Source organism: Eucalyptus grandis, chromosome 2, assembly GCF_016545825.1.
Source record: "Eucalyptus grandis isolate ANBG69807.140 chromosome 2, ASM1654582v1, whole genome shotgun sequence".
NCBI lineage: Eukaryota > Viridiplantae > Streptophyta > Magnoliopsida > Myrtales > Myrtaceae > Eucalyptus > Eucalyptus grandis.
In genome coordinates, this window is record NC_052613.1 from 41,757,971 (window position 1) to 41,774,031 (window position 16,061).

The 16,061-nt window shown below is 38.1% G+C and overlaps 2 protein-coding genes across 4 annotated transcripts; one reads left to right on the top strand and one right to left on the bottom strand.

The window, feature by feature from the left end:
* The first annotated feature begins 473 nt into the window (after window positions 1-473).
* On the top strand, window positions 474-3,614 carry LOC104435378 (protein LYK5). 3 transcript variants are annotated; one of them, XM_010048136.3, is made up of 3 exons: window positions 474-664; window positions 1,211-1,588; window positions 1,666-3,614. In XM_010048136.3, the coding sequence occupies exon 3, from the start codon at window positions 1,799-1,801 to the stop codon at window positions 3,473-3,475; it is 1,677 nt and encodes a 558-aa protein (XP_010046438.2). In that variant the 5' UTR covers window positions 474-664; window positions 1,211-1,588; window positions 1,666-1,798; the 3' UTR covers window positions 3,476-3,614. The 3 variants fall into 3 exon arrangements, with proteins under 3 accessions (XP_010046438.2, XP_039162357.1, XP_039162356.1); XM_039306423.1 differs by having other exon boundaries at window positions 1,728-3,614; XM_039306422.1 differs by having other exon boundaries at window positions 1,211-3,614.
* Window positions 3,615-4,105: 491 nt separating this feature from the next.
* Window positions 4,106-5,944, bottom strand: LOC104432893 (alpha carbonic anhydrase 7). The gene is made up of 7 exons (XM_010045478.3): window positions 5,845-5,944; window positions 5,528-5,745; window positions 5,208-5,314; window positions 5,011-5,113; window positions 4,749-4,916; window positions 4,458-4,511; window positions 4,106-4,369 (listed from the first exon to the last, which is right to left on the bottom strand). Exons 1-7 carry the CDS (start codon window positions 5,930-5,932, stop codon window positions 4,271-4,273), a joined length of 837 nt encoding a protein of 278 aa, XP_010043780.1. The 5' UTR covers window positions 5,933-5,944; the 3' UTR covers window positions 4,106-4,270.
* Window positions 5,945-16,061: the final 10,117 nt, after the last annotated feature.

Sequence of the window (16,061 nt, forward strand, 5' to 3'; positions counted from 1 at the left end):
CAATTACTTATCCAAGCTAGACTCAAATAGAATAAGAATCTTTCTTTAAAAATAGCGAGATCAAATATGTTAATACATATAATCGAGAGATTTTTTACTCTACTTTATATTATACTATCTAATCTTAGTTCGTCTTCTTATGACCAAATGTAGCCTTATTATTTCCTAGATTGATTCCTGATCTTGGTGTCACAATCCTTCCTCATTGACTAGGTGGACGCCCAAATATTACGGTAGATTGAAATTGAAGGAGGGCGGAATAAATAAGGAAGAGCTTGCTAAATTGATTACATAAAGAAAGTAATTGATAACGGTTAGAATCTTTCTAATTATATTACTATGAGCTACCATAGATGACGATCGCAATTTAATGTGTGATAAGAAATTTATTATAGTCGTTTTCTTTTCAGTACTTTAAATTCAGTTTAAAATTTTCCAGCACTTTATTTTTCAATTTCATTTCAAAGGACCGTAGCTGTTTGGAGGATGTGAACGTCAACCTGTGCATGGGTTAGGCTCGAGGCTCGGGTTGGGCCTTGGAGAAGCATTACAGGCTCTAGATTGGGCCAAAGGCTTACGTCCAAGCCTGTCCAAGATTGGTGAGTCGAGCAGGCCTTGCCGAAACACTCCTCTAGGCCCAGCAAGCTCTCGGATTCCATGACGGGTGAGCCCAGTTTTTATTTATTTATTTATGAAATAGTAACACAAATAATTCTTGAATTTTAATTCTCGTCCTTAAACTTTTAAGTTCTTAAATTATTAATTTTTTTTTAATCTAGTCCCTAAATCACATGAAAATGATCAATTTTGTCATTCTTTTGAGTCAAGTTAATAGAATTTATGGATGCGACTCTCCATTTGTTAAGTATGAGCGATGTATAGCAAAAAAAGAAAAAGAAAAAAAGAAGCTACACAAGGCTTATCAAAGTAAAATGTTTATCTCAAATTAGGATATAATGATCCACATCATCAAATAACTCAACATATTGACATAATCACTTTTGTAGATTTAACTTAATATGCGATAATCCACATCATCAAAAAAGTAATATATGATTTATCGCTTGAACAAATGGATGAACTACATCGAACATTTACTAACAATTTATAGATCGCATTGAACAAATCAAAAGTTGAAAGAACATATTACACATTAGGCCAAAGTTAAGGGTCATTTTTCCTTTATTTATTTGTTTTGCGTGCTTGGTAGGAGATGATTTGGCAATGTGACACTTGGTGGGTTCTAACAAGAAGCTCCAAGTAACAAGATAACAAGCAGAAACAATTCTCACCGAATGCCAACAGTTGAATCCGTGGGGCCAATCCGCTCTTGAGGCCGGCCGTTGACGCTTTCCAAAGTTTTCAAGTTCAACGCGGCACCACATTTGGTCTTCTTTCGGCCCTCAAGATGATGTCAGCTGCATTTCAGACCGTCGATTTCCTCGGACGGCATGTTTATCGATCATATTCAATGTCGTTCGGTCCATTGCGTCACTGATGACTCCGAAATTTTAGCTGGCTGCCTCAGGACTCGGATCGAGACACTCGAGTGATTAAAAACTTTTTGTTTAGGAACGCTCGAGCAGAGGTGAGAAACGTTGTGCGTCTGATTTCCTGAACCATGATTCGTCTGTTGTTTCTCATCTGGGCGCTCTTTGTCTCCAGCCACGGCCAGCAATACTATGACCCCTCAACCTGTTCTTCACATGAAGCCTCTACTGTTTCAGGGTACAGCTGTGCTGATCCCCGAGAGAATTGTCGGGCGTTCCTGCTGTACCGGGCGAACCGGGACTACTCGATGATCTCGAACATCGCCAAGCTGTTCGGGGCTGATCTCAATGTGGTACTTAGTATGAACGGGGTCGGATCCCCCACTGAGAATCTCCAACCGGGTAGAGAAGTTCTCGTTCCAATCCAATGCTATTGTGCCGGCACATTTTTCCAGAAAAACGCGACCTATCCTGTCGGCGGAAGCACAAATTTCTCTGAGATTGCGTGCGGAGTCTTTGAAGGCCTAGTGAAATTGGCGACACTGGTCGAAGATAACCATCCCTTTCGGTCTGAGCTTGTCGTGCCCCTGAAATGTGCTTGTCCTGGTAATTTTTCCGTAAGCAGTGGGATGGTACAGTCCCTCGTGACATACCCCATTATGGAAGGAGACAATACGAATAAAGTCGCGCAGAAATTCGGCATTCCTGTTAGCGACATCTGGGCGGCTAACCATCTAGACTACAGGTCAACAGTTTATACGGGCTCTACGATTCTTGTCCCTTTAACGAAAGAAGAACCGTCTCTCAATTTCACATTACCATATTCCCCGCCTCCCCCTCCAGGTTTTCTTCCTACGGTTCCTGTGGAGAAGCCGACGGATAGCAGGAAACTTAGGAACTTGTACATTGCAGGATCCGTGGTTGGGCTGTCATTAGTACTTGTAGCGTCGATTGCTTGTGGTCTGTACCTGAAGGCCTCGAAGAGATGGAAAGGCCAGAAATTGCAGTCTTTCAATACAAGAAGCTCGTGCTTCTCGTATCTGTCCACGCTAAGCTCTCCGAGGTCGGGCCAGACGGGTAGAAGCTCCAGGAAGTCCTGTTTGTCCCCAGATCTTCTGATCGGGATCAAATACACATTGATCCAATACAGCATCGAGGAGCTCAGGAAGGCGACCGGGAATTTTAGAAAAGACACCAGGATAGAGAGATCAGTCTACAAGGGTTTGATTGACACTGTCGAAGTGATGATCAAAGGAAGCAACGTCAAAGAGACCCATCGGGTCATCGATGTGCACTCAAAGATCAATCACATCAATGTCTTGACTTTGCTTGGCGTTTGTTACGACGAAACGAGTGATGATTCTCAGTCTTACCTCATCTTTGAGTACTTGAGCAATGGAAGATTAAGGGATTGCTTGTCTCGGCTGGGAAATCCTCTCCATTGGCACCACCGGACCCAAATCGCTTTTGACATCGCGACAGGGCTTCATTATCTACATCACTGCATATTTCCTTCTTATGTTCACATGAATGTGAACAGTAGGAACATTTTCATCATGTCCAACTGGAGAGCGAAGCTAGGGAACATCGCCCCAACGACTGCTATTGGCTCCTCAAAAGGAAACGACCACAACACTTCGATCAGTTTCGATGGATGGATTGCGCCGGAGCACATGCTAAATGGAGCGGTCTCCGAGAAAGTGGACGTTTTCGCTTTCGGAGTGGTCTTGCTAGAGCTGATTTCAGGTCAAGTGGACATCGATGGCAGACAGTTCAAGGAGTCCGTCTGGTTTTTGGCAGGGGGAGGGAACGAAGGTGGGTATTTTGAGCAACTGAGGGGCTTCATGGATCCGTGTCTAAAGGAGGATTATCCCCTCGCCGAGGCCTTGTGCTTAGCAGTTTTGGCCAAGGCTTGTGTCGAAGACGACCCCATGCATAGGCCATCCATGGAGGATGTGACGAAAGTGCTTGGGAGGATGGTCTGATTGGAGACGGTGCGCGCATTTTGATCTTAGAGTCCAAAGTGTACAACATGTCACATGTACATGATACATTCATTAGTAAATTTTAACTGAACTGCTGTATAAATTGTCAAATGGGAGATAAAGTACTATATTCGAGACTTGATTAAGGTTAAGCACCAATTCCACGTTCAAGTTTTTTTCTTCCTGAAACGCACTTAGTTTTCTGAAGTTTCACGATTCATTTGATGTTTCATTCAAGTACTTGCACTGTTCTGTCTAACAAAGGTTATGTACATGGACAGAACCATTTGACATTTAGGTTGTGTGACTGTGACATGTCATAGACGGGTTATTTGACCAAATCTGCCTTGTATAAGTTAAATTGTTTATGTTGTATGGGGATCAAAACTATTGAAATTACAGTGCAATCGTGAGAACACATGACTGGCAATTCAGTATAGATCTTCTTTAATAAGCTACCGAATATCAATCCTCGATTAACTCTTTCTCGCTCTATCATTGTATAAGAAGCGTGCGGATTCTTCTTCTTCTTTTTTATTTTTTTTTTTTTTATTTTTTTTTTTAAATCTCAGGACCATATTAACTGTCATGATATCAAAGAAATAATCTGGATAATCATAACTGCAGGTAATGATAAACTGAGAAACCGATGAGCATACACGAGGGGAACAAAATCTCTGGCCGCTCTAATATATGATTTAAGTATCCTCTAATCAACTTCTGCAACTATTTTCTAGCCTGTCAATTACATTATATCATCACTGAAAGCTCTGCGTTGTCCACTAATGAGGGCATTCACGGATTCTCACTTTCTAATTCGTCGTTGGTTGGACTAAATAGCTGCACCGGGCGCTTGTTTATGGGTTGCAATGGCCTGGCGTTGAATTCAGAGTCCTGCAAAAGCAATAAACAAATCTTTGCTTTCACGATAATTCAACCTTGTCGCTTACATTTGAAAAGCCAAGTAAAGACCGAAACTCACATCGCGAACAGCTTCGCGCAGTAACTTCACTTGCTCTCTTGTCACAGTTCTCACCTGATGACACAGCAAAGCAGAAGTAAATTTTATGAATTAAGCTTATATTGAAAGTCTGGCGACGTTCCATTAGGGGACGTCAAGAGAACCAGAACCATCATGTTTGTAATTTACTTGAGCAGTCCCAAAAAAGTTATTTCTCCTGTGAGAACAGTTTTAATTTGACGAAAACAGAAGTGCTCTATGTTTCCAATCCAAGAACCAAGATCTGAAGTGAAAGAAAACGAAACTGCAGACCTTCCGAACGATGGTCCAGAGAACATTTTGAGTGCAGGGAGGCACCGTAAGAGAGCCCACGTATCTGTAGTACTTTCTGCTTCCAATCTTTATGTGTTTCGGGTTCACTATTCCGACGGTTCTCTCAGCTCCATGGGTATCGGCGATTCCTTGTATGTGTTTCATCATCTACATATCAAAATTCATTGAAAAAATTTATGTTGTGTTTTGAGCACATAAACCAAGTACTAAATTTCGACGACAAAAAAAATCCCAAGTGTACCGTTGACAAAAAAGTATCGGGTCGGCCCAGCTTGTACATGACTCCTACCACAGCAACTTTGCCTTCGGGGCTATCGTGAACCATGTGTAACTCAAGATCGAACCTGTTAATTGAGTCAGTAAGAAAAAAGTCATGGGTCTTTGATCTTTGTAACAGAATAATGGCCAATTAGTAAAAGAAAGAAACGAAGAGATCACCTTCTGCCATTAACGGCATGCTCAGAGGGCGAGTGCCAATGGGATTGCTTCAGCAAATACTGGGTTCCATTCACATAAATGGATCCTGCATCTCCATCCCACCTCAACTGCATAAACTCACAGAACAAACCAAGCTCATCATGGTCCCATCCGATGAAAGTGGAACTGTCAAGTGTCACTTCTATAAAACTTTGTCTTTTGAAGAATGTCATCATAACAACATTTATAGGTACAGATCAAGAAAGGCATTGAAGCCTTTCTTGTTCTTTGATCAAAGTCATAACAGAGAGCGAACATGGTGACAGTGACTCTAATCCTACCATGATGTCATGTCCCCTGTTCTTAAGCGTGGCATTGGAGGCTTTGTAGGACCTCTTCAGTCTTCCCAAACGGGCCATCACTTGAACCCTCTCGCTCGAGAGATCGATCGGCGACTGCATCGATCCGTTCCTGCACATTTCCCACTCCCTCCTGATCTCTCCCCACCGAGCCGGACCTCTATCACTCCTCGCATCGTAGTTGAATTGGCTCTCGTTCTCTGCAACATCAAAGAGACCAGAAGTAACTAGATATCACGTTACGCTCACAAATCATATGAACTGAGAAAGGGGTGAAGCCTTTGCAGGCTGAAACCCACCAACTTCTTCTGATTTTGTGAGGCCAACATGAAGAGCAAGAACGAGGAAGATAGTGCAAAGCAAGATTTGGGTCGCCAAGAATTTCATCTTTCCTCTTTTTTTGTAGTGCTGGGTGTCCCATGTTGCGGGAGGGATGCTTCTTTATATAAGGACTTAAAGGAGCGGAATGAAAAACTTGTTACAGTGGATGGAGTGCTTGAACATACGACGTTGGGAGGACTTGGCGGTCTGAATGCAGAGACGACTGGGGGAGACGGTTGAAATTGCCAGTCAACATTTCGTCACCAAGAAGTTTATTACAAGAAGAGCATTTGCATTTGAGGTTTGTTCTTGTTATTTTTTTTTTAATGGCCTCTTCTTGAACGAACTGGGGACGAGTCCATGTGATACTAACGTCTCTGGTGACGAATTCAGGTGGGACTGAAGATGAATGTTCTTATTCTAATTTAATGGGAACAAATCAGTGCTCGTGCTTCCGTGAACAAATCAATGCTCGTGCCTCTTTTTGAAGGGATTGATGCATGTGCTTCCGTGATCAAATCAATGCAATATTTGAATAATGGTGAAACAATGCTCGTGCCGTTAAAGAATCCATATCCATTTTACTTGGATCTCATTAGATTTGACGGTTGAGATTTCATTTTGCGTATGCATTGGAATCACTAAATACCCTCTTGAGTTTTTTTTTTTTTTTTTTTTTTTTTTTTCAAAACCCTCTTGAGTTAAAGAAGTTGAGAACCAAATGATCCAATAGGAACTACAAAGTTCATAGTTGAAACCCGTCGAAAAACAAGATTGACTTGATTTCAATAAATCATTTCGTTCTTCTCACTTAAAACATCTAAATTTTCTCTTCTTGCAAGCATCTAATACGGCACAACTTTTTTAGAATTCCTGTGTGGTGAAAATCTGGTCGTGTTTACAGAGCATGATTTCGTCAAAACACATCAGATTTCTAAACCGTACTTCACTTTCTTTGTCGGAACCTTATATGGGCATGGAATTTAACATGTGATGTGGGACGGGGCAGGGCGGGTCATTTGGGAGTTAGGAGTAGAGCCTAGGAAAAAAGAAAAATTCCCAGTTTTCTTACCCGAAAGCAACAGGTCTGAACATGTGAATAGGCCAAAGATGAGACTCGTTGAACTCCCGGTCAAATTCCGATAAAAAAAAACAACTCCGGGTCAAATGATGTATTAAAACAGCATCAAAGTCAAAGAAAGATCTTCAAGTAGTTGATGCTCGGTCAGACTAGTAGAGATTTCCTTCGGTGGTCCAGTAAATAAAAAGCCAAGAAACACGCATATCTCCGTTTATTTCGCATAATATAAAATGTTTCCCAAAAAATAATTATTTATATTGCGTGAAAGAATTAGTTAATTGACAACGTTTTCATCATCATCGATTACATTATGTCTAAATATTTCAGTAGAAAATAAAATATTTATTGTTTATTTATTTGTGTGAGTTATAAAATGAATCATTTTTAGGAAGATATTTTCTAAATTATTCATTTTTCGTGAAACAAACGGAGTTTTTAATCCTATGAAAATTTCATATTTTGTTGAATTCACTCCTGATTTGCAGGGGGCAAGAATAAATTATAGTTTCAACATTAGCATAATTTATCCGGAATCCGGCACTCATATAGATGATTAATTCTAATGAAGCGAGTTTAAAAGAAACCTCTCTAATTTAGATTCACGAGGTGATGCTAGGGATGTCGAGATCGATGTACAAAACTTAATTCGAATACCTAACAACGAATTTGACTCGTCACTTTATGAACGAATTATCATTCTCTGCCAATTATTCTTTCCCATGTATTGATTTGGTTTCTCTCTCTGCAAACGATGAAGAAGATAGAGTTCACGTGTTTGACGAATTTTCTGAGAACTCTTCTATACACACGAGCACAGGTGATTGGACAGGCCCTGCATAAATAAATTCACGAGGCCCTGTTTTTTGGTTTGTCTCATTAAAGTTCCGTATAACTCCATCATTACGTAATGGCAAATGTCAATGGCCTAGGAAAAAAAATTACTTCGTCGAAGACTCGCGAGTCCGCATTCCAAGCTTTAGCAAATAAAAAAGAAGAAGCCTAATTTAAGAATGAAAGATATGGACCGACATACTCGTGCCTCGGTCAGCATGCGATTCACCATTCACATTAACGTTTTAATCATCAATAAAAATTTATATCTAAACATTTATGTGGACAATAAAGATGTATATCGTTAATTTATTTGTATAAATTATAGAATGAATCATTTTAAAAAAAAATATGTTTTACAAATCATTCATTTTTTATAAAGTAAACCAAGCCTTCAACCCTATGAAAAAGTGTAAAATACAAATCGTGTTTATTTTGCATTCATTTGTAGAAAGTCTGAGTTAGAAGCCCTAGAAGATCATACACGACAAGAGACGTTGAGATCTCTACTTATCCACGAGCATTAGGAGACTTGCCTAAAGCTAAATCCCATAAAGGGAATTTATAGCTGAAAATTTCATATTTTGTTGAATTCACTTGTGATTTGCAAGGGGCAAGAGTAAATCAGAGAAAAATGTCAAAAAAGTCATAAACCTATTATCAATTTAATCTTAAATCTTTTAATGGCGCCAATTTAATTCTAAACTTTTTGACATTGAGCTAATTAATTTTTTTTCAGCTAATTTTGATTGGACATTGCTGATGTGGACGTCAGATCACCTACGTGGTATGGCCCGTGTCGATGTAGACAAATTTTAATAATATTTTAATATTTTTCATTTTTATTTTATTTTATTTTACTTTCTCTTTCTTTTTCCCCTTCCCCTTTCTCCAATAGGTTGCTGGACCTCGGCAACTCATTAAAGGCAAGGGTAAGTGAGGTCATGCCTTGCCCAACCCTTAGCAAGGCTCAAGCCCTCACAAGAGGTTGTGAGGGTGGCCTAACATTGGGTTGGCGAGGGTCGAGTGTTGCCCATGACTTCAATGATTGACTGGAGGAAGGGAAAGGAAAAAAAGAAAGGAAGAGAAAGAAAAAAAAGAAAAGAATGAATACATAGTTTAAAAATTATTAAAAATTATTCACATCAATGCTAACCGGCCATGCCATGTAGGCCGGTTGGCTAGCAATATCCGGCCAAAATTAATCGGAATGATTGAATTGGCTCTATATTAAAAATGTTTAAGATTTAAAATTAAATTGGCATCATTAAAAAATTTAAGAATAAATTAATATTATGCAATAGGTTTAGAAATTTTCAACACTTTTCCTGAGTAAATCATATTTTCAATAGTAGCATTATTTATTTGGACATCGATACTTATATAGTTGATTAATTTCAACAACATCGAATCCAAAAGTAATCTCTAATTTAATTGACGTACGATGCTAGAGATTTCGAGATTGATATGAAAACTTATTTTTTTCACTTGCAATATACGAATTTGACTCATCTTTACGAACGAATTATTCATACTCTGCCATTGTTTATTTCACAAATATCGATTTGGCTTCTCTCTCTGCAAACGATGAAGAAAATAGAGTCGACGTGTTTGACAAGTTTTTTTTGAGAACTCTTTTACACTTGAGCAGAATTCGTTGAATAGGCCCTGTATAAATTGATTGTTATATCTTCCTGGGAATGAAATGCCAAAAAGGAGCATTTGTTTTGTTTCATTAAAGTCCTGCATTACTGCATCATTGCGTAATGGCAAATGTCAATGGCCTAAGAAAAAATTTACTTTGTAAAACTCTCGCGTCCGAGCGGAATTCCAAGCTTTAGAATAAAAGAAAACCCTAATTTAAGAATGAAAGATATGGACCAACATTGTCGTGCCCCGGTCAGCATGGGAGTCATCATCCTCACATGAAGGCCCATTTCACATTAACTTGTAAATTTCAATGAGATTTTAGTACAGTGATTTTTTTTTTCCAACAAGATGATATTGGATTTTGTAGAAAAGGGTAACATCGTTTGAGAAAGGAATCTCTGATGATGTGATTTATCACCATAATCATGCTTTTGATTATGACTTGACCATGCTTAGAGATCTACCAACTACAGCGGATTCGATCTCCACCCACCCAAAATGGACTTCCACTTATTTCTTCCATTCAAATTGGTTGAACAAAATCAATTTCTTGATAGTCACGCGAAACATTTTGATCTTTTATTTGGTTTATTAGTAAAACTTATAAATCATGTGCCATGTCACATACGGAAATATTTTATCTACACGTCACGTCACATGGTAATGTCACATAAAGAAGAGAGGGGTTTTAAATTTGAAGCGTAAAAGTTGATTGGAATGCAAATGATTTATTGAAAACCAACTTTAAACTCGGGAAAAGAAATTACTACATGTGGCTTCAAAAACAATCAACTGCCGTAATTGGCCGGACATTCAGCTCAAAGTTGTAAAAATTACGGCAGTGTGGGAGAAGTCTTCATGCTGAAAATTTTAGTCTCCCACTTCATAGATACGTTATCTTCTGGGGATCATCAGATCACTTCTATCGCACCTATGTTTGTGGGAAGAGAAGACCAGGTGGGGGATGGTAACGTATTTCTGACTAAATTACACCTAAGTTTCCGCAGCTCGAAAGACCAAGACTTCGTGTTGAATTTCATCCCTAAATTCGAGGGAACAAAAAATGTATAATTCGCTTTACATTACTTAAGGGTTACTATGTTTCGTCTGTGGCATTACCGCGGTTTGGTGATAGGGGCGTCTGCGAGTACGTCAATCTAAAAAATTTCTACTAGGTGGTCACAAGTAAACATTATTATCCGTAAGATTTTTATAGCATATGTTGACAAAGTAAAATAAAATTTTCTTTACACGAACGCTCTTGAGATCATGACATGTATACTCATTGGCATTTACAAAATATGGTGATGGACTGATATCTTAATCTCAAATGAGAAAATTATCAAAATTTTTTTAGATCTATTTATGTCAATTTAGTTTTAAATACCCATTTAAGTTTTGTCTAATGAGTTCATCCAATCAATTGTAGTTGAGAATCGCAGACATGGATGCTAACTATCTTACGTAGTACAACTGGTGTTGATGTGACTTGTGATTGGCGAGAGTTGGCCAATGACCCTCGCCGGACTTAATAAAAGAAATAAAAAGAAAAAATAATAAAAAATACCTTGAGAAATTTTTTATCGAAATTGTCCATGTCTAAATCGGCCATCTTACATGGCATTATTAGTGTCTACATTTGTAATTTTCAACTAAAATTGACTAGATGGATTTAATTGTTAAAACATAAAAAGATTTAGGATTCAATTTACATAACTAAAAAATTTATAATTGAATTGGTACAAATGTAATAATTTGATGACATTTTTTTTTGATAATTTTTCCCAATTTCAACTGTGCTTAGGTACTGACGATTGGTGTTTATATACCTGCTATTAAATTAAAGAAATTGTGGGAGCCATTGTCGATGAGCTTTAACCATAATATCTCATTTAATGTCCTTGCCGCATTTATTTAGTTGCTTTGTACAAAAGGAAGAGTGAATTTTGGGGTATCGTGCAATTCGAGCCCCCATCCTGCTTGGCTAGATCTGGCGAAGGCGTAGTGGCCCTCACTGTTTCGGACATTTTTCTTGAGTAAATCCTATTTTCAATGTTAGCATCATTTATTTGAATATATATATATATATATATATATTTTTTTTTATATATTTTTGGTGACCCCGGAACCCCGCACGGCCGGCAGCCGGAAAGTAAACCTTGGGGAGGCATGCAGGAAACCACCACCCACGCACCCCGGGCAAGGAACCACACATCATTTATTTGAATATTGATGCTTATATAGTTGATTATTTTTTATAGTAGTGAATCTAAAAGTAATCTCTAATTTAAATTAATGAATAATGTTAGAGATGTCGAGATCGATATAAAAACTTATTTTTTTCACTTGCGATATACGAATTTGAATCGTCGGTTTACGAACGGATTATTCATACTCTGCCATCATTCTTTCACAAATATTGATTTGGCTTCTCTCTCTGCAAACGATGAAGAAGATAGAGTCCTGCATTTCTGCCGGAGTCGTTCGATAAGCCCTGCATAAATTAATTGTTATATCTCCCTGGGAACGAAATGCCAAAGGACAGCATTTGTTTTGTTTCATTAAAGTCGTGCATTTCTGCATCATTGCGTAATGGCAAATGTCCATGGCCTAAGAAAAAAATTACTTCGTAGAAGAAGACTCGTTAGTCCCAGCGGAATTCCAAGCTCTAGAGTAAAAAAAAAAAAAAAAAAAAAAAAAATCCTAATTTGAGAATGAAAGATATGGACCGACATACATATTAGTCGTGCCTCGGTCAGCATGGGAGTCATCATCCTCATATGAAGGCCCATTTCACATCCACTTGAAAATATCAATTAGATTTTAGTAAAGTGAATTTTTTTTCCTACATGATGAGGTCATTTATCACCATAATCATGCTTTGAGATCTACCGACTACAGCGGATTCATTCTCCACCCACCCAAAATGGACTTCCACCTATTTCTACCATTCAAATTGATTGAACGAAATCAATTGCGAGAAGCATTTGGATCTTTTATTTGGTTTATTAACAAAACTTATAAATCGTGCCGTGCCACAAATGGAAAGATATTTTTTCTACACATCACATCACATGGTAATGTCACATGTAAAAGAAGCTAGGGGTCTTTAAATTGAAACGTAAACGTTAATTAGAATGCAAATGATTTATTGAAAACCTAACTTTAAACTTGGGAAAAGAAATTACTACACGGAGCTTAAAAAAAATCAACTGCCGTAGTTGGCCGGACATTCAGCCCATAGCTTTAAAAAATTATGGCAGCGTGGAAGAAGTCTTCATGCTGAAAATTTTAGTCTCCCACTTCATGGATACGGTATCTCCTGGGCATCAACAACCCAATTCTATCGCACCTAAGTTTGTGGGAAGAGAAGACCAGGTGGGGGATAGTAATGTGTTTTTTTTTGACTAAATTACAAGTTTCCGCAGCTCGAAAGGCCAAGACTTCGTGTTGAATTTCATGACTAAACTCGAGGGAACAAAAAAGGTATAATTCGCTTTACATTACTTTAAGGTTACTGTGTTTCGTCTGTGGCGTTACCGTGTTTTGGCGATAGGGGGGCGTTTGTGACCGCGTCAATCTGAAAAATTTCTACTAGGTGGTCACATGTAAATACTATTATCTAGAAGATTTTTGTAGCATATGTTGACGAAGTAAAATTTTCTTTAAACGAACGCTCTTGAGATCGTGACATGTATACTCATTGGCGTTTACAAAATATGGCAATGGATCAATATCTCAATCTCAAATGAGAAAATTATCAAAAAAGTTTTAAATTTATTACACTTGTGTCAATTTAATCTTAAATCTCTTTTCACATTTTGCCATGATAGTCTATCTGGCTAATTGTAATTGGAAATTGCTAATATGAATGTCAGCCATCTTTACATAACATAATTGATGTTGATATGACTTATGATTGAGCAGAGTTGGCCGATGACTCTTGTCGGACTTAATAAAAAAAAAGAAAAAAAAAAAAAAAAATTAAAAAAATTCAGAAATGTTTTATAGAAATTATTTACATTAAAACCAGTCATCCTACGTGACACTATTAGTTTCCACATTTACAAATGGACTAAAGTTAGTCAAATGGACTCGATTGTCAATATATAAAAATATTTATGATTCAATTGACATAATTAAAATGTTTTTTACTAAATTGGTATAAATACAATAATTTGAATATATTTTTGGTAATTTTTCCCAACCTCAACAATGCCCGTGTGAAGAGAAATGCTAGACTGGCGCTTGGCGATGTTTATATACCTGCTATTAAATAAAAGAAATTGTAGAAGCTATTGTCAATGAACTTTAACCATAATATCTTGATGTCCTTGCCACATGTGCTTATTAGCTTTCTACAAAAGGAAGAGTTAATTTTGGGGTATCGTGCAATTCGTAGTTATCTTCGCGTTCCTCCACTGCAATTTCTCTCAAATCAAGTCTCCTTATCGTCTCGTAATGAGGAGGGCATGTCCCCTCTTCATGCATCCGTGGGAAAATTCCAAATAAGCACTTGAAATACCACCATTTTCTCAAATAAAGACCAAAGTAGATATTATTTCAAATAATGGTATGAAGTGTCATCATTTTTTTAAATAAAAGTATAAAGCGGACCTTATTTTAAATAAAGGCCTGAAGTGCCTATATCAATCTCAAATAAAGACTTTGAACTCACCGAATGTGAAGGGCAATTTTGTCTTTTAAATTTTAAATTTTAAATTTTTTTTTTTTTTCTTTTTTTTTTTTTCTTTTCATGAAAAAAAAAAAACAAAAGAAAAACATTGATCGCCCCATCGCCGGTGGGGAGGTGGCGAAGGCCGGCGGGATCACCGGTGCTTTGGCAAGGGTCACTAGTGCTTTGGTGAGGGCGATGGCCCTTGCCACCTCACCAGAAGTAGGACAAGGCGGCAATCCTCTCCTAAATTTGGGCGAGGGTCACCACCCAAGGTCTAGAGGCGCTGGGTGGGGGCATCTAGGCCTGCGCAAGTGCTGGCAACCCTTGCCTAGATTTGGGAGAGGGTTGTTGCCCTCTCCCCTTCTAGGCATCAATGATCCCATCGGCCTTCATCCCCGTCCCATTGGCGATGGGGTTGTGGCCAGCTCTCCTGCTTGTGTTTTTCATTTTTTAAAGTTTTTTTTTAATTTTTAATCTAATTTGATTTAAATTTAATTTGTGTTTGGACAAAAATATTCCTTATCGGCCTGAATATTTTTTTGGCCAGTGAGACTAGGCCTATATGTGGCCATTTCAGACTTTTTTTTTGAAATAATGTCAATTTCAAATCTTTATTAGAGAAAATGAAAGCATTTCGGGCTCTAATTTGGAATTTTCCTTGCATACGTTGGACACGCACCTTGAATATCAACATAGGTTTGGTCGTCCTCCTTACACTCGTTAAATAGTTATATAAAGAGTTTGCACTTTTAATGTATCATATTTCTTTGTATTGATTGTAGTCAATACTTTGATAAAAACATTCCATATTATTAAATCTCATTTTTAGGAGGAGGGCAAAAGTTTCTGTAAATTGTCAAATGCAAAAAAATTCTATATCGAGGCCACTGATCAAGTTTTGGTTTTAGTCATGTGAGCTTGGAGTTTTCTATTCTGAGAAAAGCTTGCTTGTCATTAAGAAGAACCTCCATGATAATATACATTGAACATGGTTCATGGATCGGTTGGCCTATACCCTCTCTTTCAAAGTGGCACTGGGATGCGGTTATGTGTGATTAGGGCTATCAAAATGGGTACTAAATCCATATTTTAACCCATAGTTATTATAATGAGTCACATATGAGTCACCTCAAACTTATAGCATAGATGATAATGGGTTTTGAAAAGTAAACAAAAAATAAAATAAAATTGGGTGTTAGTGGGTTAGTTAAAAAGTTTCAATGCAAGTTAAGCAATCTGAGCTCATCGCTCTCCCTCCTTCGATTTCACCATCGTGAATCTCTGTCTTGGTGAGCTCTCTCCTTTCTCTTTGATCCCGACTAATCAGCATTGTCGCCACCCCGACGGCCTATCTCTGGCGCAGCTGCCGCTCATCTCTAGTTGCCTGTCTCCGGATCGAAGTTTGTCTAGAGATTTTTACGGGTTCTCTACTTTTTGACGATGGGTACTCTGCGCAAGTGATTTCTGCATATCGCTTTGGTGATAGTTTTGGCAAATGGAGAGAGAGTTCTACATTTCGCTCATCTGGGTGTTCCTCTTTTATTTGTGCTTCAAGAAAATTTTGATCCTTTTCTTGTTCTTCTGGGATCGTTTGCATTAACGCATATGGGCTCCATATTTTATTCTTGCGCTTCTGAGACTTCGCGGGCAGCAAATTAGTAAACCGACTATTAAGTGGTCAGTGTCGAGGATATTTCGAAATTGTAATAGATGTCTTCGTGCTTCTTTCTACCCCTTTTGATGACGGACTTAAATGAGAAATTGAATGAGTTTGGCGACATGGTAATCTCGGTGTAGTTTCAAATTTGTTGACCTCATTTAACGGAAGCCCTTTTGGGTAACGTCTAGAAGGACCACTCGAAGCGATGGTAAGTAAATAGATGATCTTGCGTTGACGTGATTCATGAACAAGTGCAAGTAATGAACAAGGGAGTATGTATCGGTGTAAACGGGTT